This window comes from Phragmites australis, chromosome 9 (assembly GCF_958298935.1).
Source record: "Phragmites australis chromosome 9, lpPhrAust1.1, whole genome shotgun sequence".
NCBI lineage: Eukaryota > Viridiplantae > Streptophyta > Magnoliopsida > Poales > Poaceae > Phragmites > Phragmites australis.
Genome location: NC_084929.1, coordinates 18,337,501 through 18,341,381, shown reverse-complemented (window position 1 = coordinate 18,341,381; position 3,881 = coordinate 18,337,501). Strand labels below are relative to the sequence as shown.

General features: G+C 44.9%; 1 protein-coding gene across 1 annotated transcript; it reads left to right on the top strand.

The window, feature by feature from the left end:
- Positions 1–1,788: 1,788 nt before the first annotated feature.
- Positions 1,789–3,753, top strand: LOC133928713 (uncharacterized). Its single transcript, XM_062375168.1, has 2 exons — positions 1,789–2,689; positions 2,773–3,753. Exons 1-2 carry the CDS (start codon positions 2,009–2,011, stop codon positions 2,923–2,925), a joined length of 834 nt encoding a protein of 277 aa, XP_062231152.1. The 5' UTR covers positions 1,789–2,008; the 3' UTR covers positions 2,926–3,753.
- Positions 3,754–3,881: the final 128 nt, after the last annotated feature.

Here is a 3,881-nt window from a genome sequence, read left to right as displayed (position 1 = left end):
AATACGAATCCGCATCCGAATACATACTATATTAAGTTGTATGCGAATATACTACAGTTTTAACGACAAATTGTGAAATAATAAATTTCTTTAACACGAGCATGATGATAATTCAACATGATGAACTTTATTTTAGTGGATTGATCATCTACTTTAAGGTAAAGAGCCACTTTTAATACAATATCATGACTTTAGATGATTTTGGACCATTGGATGAGAGATGAAACCGCCAAATTTATTGCTACAGTATACGTGGTACAATATCAAATAGTAAAATAATATGTATGATTCAAAGAATTAAGAGAACAAGATAAAAGAACAGAACTTTATGTTGCTCACATTTATATTTCATAGAAGTATTTCTACATATTCAGATATGGATATTATCCATATCCATATCCATTTCTAAGAAAACAGATTCGGATACATCCAAATTCATATATGGGAAATGAATTCGGATATATCCGTATTTGTATCCGTCTATTTAGTCGGATACGAATTTTTCATACCACATTTATGTTTAGCCGAATACGAATATATATTAGATAATATGGATATCTGTTATCTATTTTTCATGCCTAGATAGAATAGAGGCATACGATTTGAGTGGCAGATATGCAATTATTTTTCTTAATGGCAAGCGTGCAAAACTGAAAGAAAACCGATGTCAAATATGCAAATTGGTACAAAGTAACGGCTGCTTAGCTTAGGCCACATGTGGCAGAGGCAGCAGTGCAGGCCCAGTAGGACGAATTTGAGTAGATCTACAGATAATCTAGAGTCGTAACTTGTTGGAGCAATCTCATGCTAATAATGTGTCATAAAACAATACTCCCCCAGCTCAACGAAAAAACAATAGTCCCGTTAACAATTTGCTACAGATCAACTATTTAAACAGAGCACGTACAAGATCAGGCCAGTAATGCAGAGGCAATAAGAAAGAAATGGATGTAGTTTGGACCCCTGGCTTTATTATCAATTGAGTTACAAATATGTGCCGTGAACGGTCCCTGTACATTGAAATTTAAGAGAAATAGAACCTCCCCGCTAAATAATATGGCTACGTAGCACTAAATTAAACCTAAAACTACTAAGGACCCGTTTGCGTTTACCTTTTAGTTGTGGATTCTACCAACAAAAATTCGAAACTGGAACAAACATTCTATTCTTTATCTAAAAAAAACATTCTATTCTTTTAATTGATTCCTAAAATCCAAAGCACCTCTACCATCAGAACCCACAATCTTGACAGACTTATGCAAAGTAGCTCTGAAATTTCAAGAAATTCACACGAACACAAAGTCGCAACTCCAGATCCGAACACCAATCTGACGTCAATTAAACGGACAATCCCGGTGATCTCACATAATTACACTGTAGCAGAACTACTATAAGTCTATAACCATAGAACATATTGTGATGCGACTTTGCAAGATGATGTATTATTCTGTTGCACGTGAACTTAGCATATGTGCTGCGCCTTTGGATTAAGACAGAGGATACCATTCCATTGGAAAATTGCAACGGCGATAGGTATAGGTAGCGAGATGAATTGCAACGGCGATAGGTATAGATACCATTCCATTGGAAAATTGCAACGGCGATAGGTATAGATACCATTCCATTGGAAAATTGCAACGGCGATAGGTATAGATACCATTCCATTGGAAAATTGCAACGGCGATAGGTATAGGTAGCCAGATGAATTGCAACGGCGACAGGTATAGATACCATTCCATTGAAAAATTGCAACGGCGATATATGCTGCACGACTCTACCCACACCACGTCCAGATGCTATATAGCTCACCGCGCATATTGAACTTAGCATATGTGCTGTATTATCTAGTTGCACGCGAACTAATTATCATATGTACTCTACTACTCTGCGCCTTTGGATTAAGGCCAAGTGCGGCGCAGTGCCCACACCACGTTCAGATGCTATATAGCTCACCGCGCCATAGGTATAGCTAGCCAGAGAGAGTAGAAATAAGTCGTTGAGCTCCAAGATGGCAGCCGCCGCCACAACCACGCCGAGCACGCCGCTTACCATGAAGCTACTCGTCGATTCCAGCCCGCTCCGCCAGCACGTGGTGTTCGCGGAGTCCGGCAAGGACACGGTCGACTTCCTCTTCTCCCTCCTCGCCCTGCCGGCCGGCACGTCTGTGAAGCTGCTAGGGAAGGAGTCCATGGTCGGCTGCATGGGGAACCTCTACGCCAGCGCTGAGAGGCTCGAGGACCCCTACGTCCAGCCCGGCGCGGCCAAGGACGTGATCCTCTGCGCCGCCATGAAGCCCCCCGCGGCGGCGCGACCCAACAGCTGGGTCTTCCCCTTGCCGGAGCCGGCTCCGGCCCCGGCCCCGGCCCCGAAGAAGTTCTTCAACTGCGGCAGGACCTACTACAGTACCAGCTGCAGCAACTACGTGACGGAGGTGAGTGGCACTCGTTGCCCCAGCTGCGGCAACCAGATGTTGACGAACGCCAACCTTATCGGGTCGCCGGCGCCAGTGGCCGCGAAAGAACCGGCGAGGAAAGGGTTCGTGCAGGGAGGCATGGTGGTGTACACGGTGACGGACGACCTTGTGATCTCGCCCATGTCGAACGTCTCCACCATCGCGCTGCTCAACGCCTGCGGGGTGAGGGATCTCGGAAAGCTCCAGGAGAGGACCGTGCAGATTGGGTACAAGGAGGTGACTTCTCTCGGCCGATAATCCCCACCAATCGTGCTAGATGCCTAGATGCATGCTCACTGATGATGTTAATGCATTTGCAGGGTTTGGAGATTCTCAAGGGGTCGCTGCAGTCCAAGACTGTGCTCACTGATGTTTTCCTTGGCAAGAAGCCTTCTTCGTCGATGAAAAACGGCGGCAGCACCCCTCAGTTGAGCAACGGCAGAAGACATGACTCTCACACATGGCGTGCGTGAGCCAGCCAGCCTTGAGGCGTGCGTATGTGTAGCTGGACCTGTGTTCTGGCTGCAAACTGGTTCTTGGGTTAATTATGATAGGCCTAGTTGTTGACGACATAGAAGGTTTTTCACACCAGTATCTACAGTACTTGATGCTAGGATGACTGGAGTCATGGAGCTTCTCAGGTTTCCAGATCCAGGGTTTGAGCAAGAAGCTTGTTGTGGGGTATGATTGGGAACATGACTGTTTTGGGTCATATTAAGCAGGTTGTTTGGAGAGAGGGATGGAGAGGTATCTACTAAATTACCCTTGACTGAATTGGCTGAGCCTAAATCTTCCTCCAACACTAGTCCTTTCTCATAGCTACAGCTACTAATTCAGCAACTCTCAAAGCTATAGCTTCTCCCCGTGGGTCTTACACTACAGTAAGTAGGGTCACTTGGCTTGGAAAGCTAGGCAATTTCAGTGATCCGTAGGTGACGGACTCTTCATAAGGTCCTCTTTCTATCAAGGACCAGATAACAACAAAGGATTGTCTTTGAATTGCATTTCCTCTCGCAGCTCTCCTTTGCACCTCTCCGGACAGGTGTCTTCTTCTCGACACGCCTTTCCTCTCCTTCGCACTGACAAGGTCTCTCTTACAACCTCCTCTGTCTTTGTTTTGTGAAACATCGAATACTGCATCTACACGGCCATAATTGTTGTCTTAGTGAAAGAGGCCAGTCCCCTTTATGTGTTCGATAAGATGACGTTGAGGTGTATTGTCTTGGTTACACAGGCCACTCCCCTCCATGTATTTGCAAAAATGCCTAATAGATGTAAAAAACTACTAACACTACCGCATATTCTAAATTGTTTTATTGCCCCTGCAGTTTGAGTCTAAATTGGAGTTTTTGGCGTCAAAAGGTGTTGCCTCTATCCCTCTTTGTGAGAGGTTGAAGCCACTAACCTCTCTCTGTATTTCTAAAATAGA

Coding starts and splice junctions, on each gene's coding strand:
- LOC133928713 (XM_062375168.1), top strand. CDS start 2,009: ATGGCAGCCGCCGCCACAACCACGCCGAGCACGCCGCTTACCATGAAG. Junction 2,690..2,772: donor TGCAGATTGGGTACAAGGAG/GTGACTTCTCTC, acceptor ATGCATTTGCAG/GGTTTGGAGATTCTCAAGGG.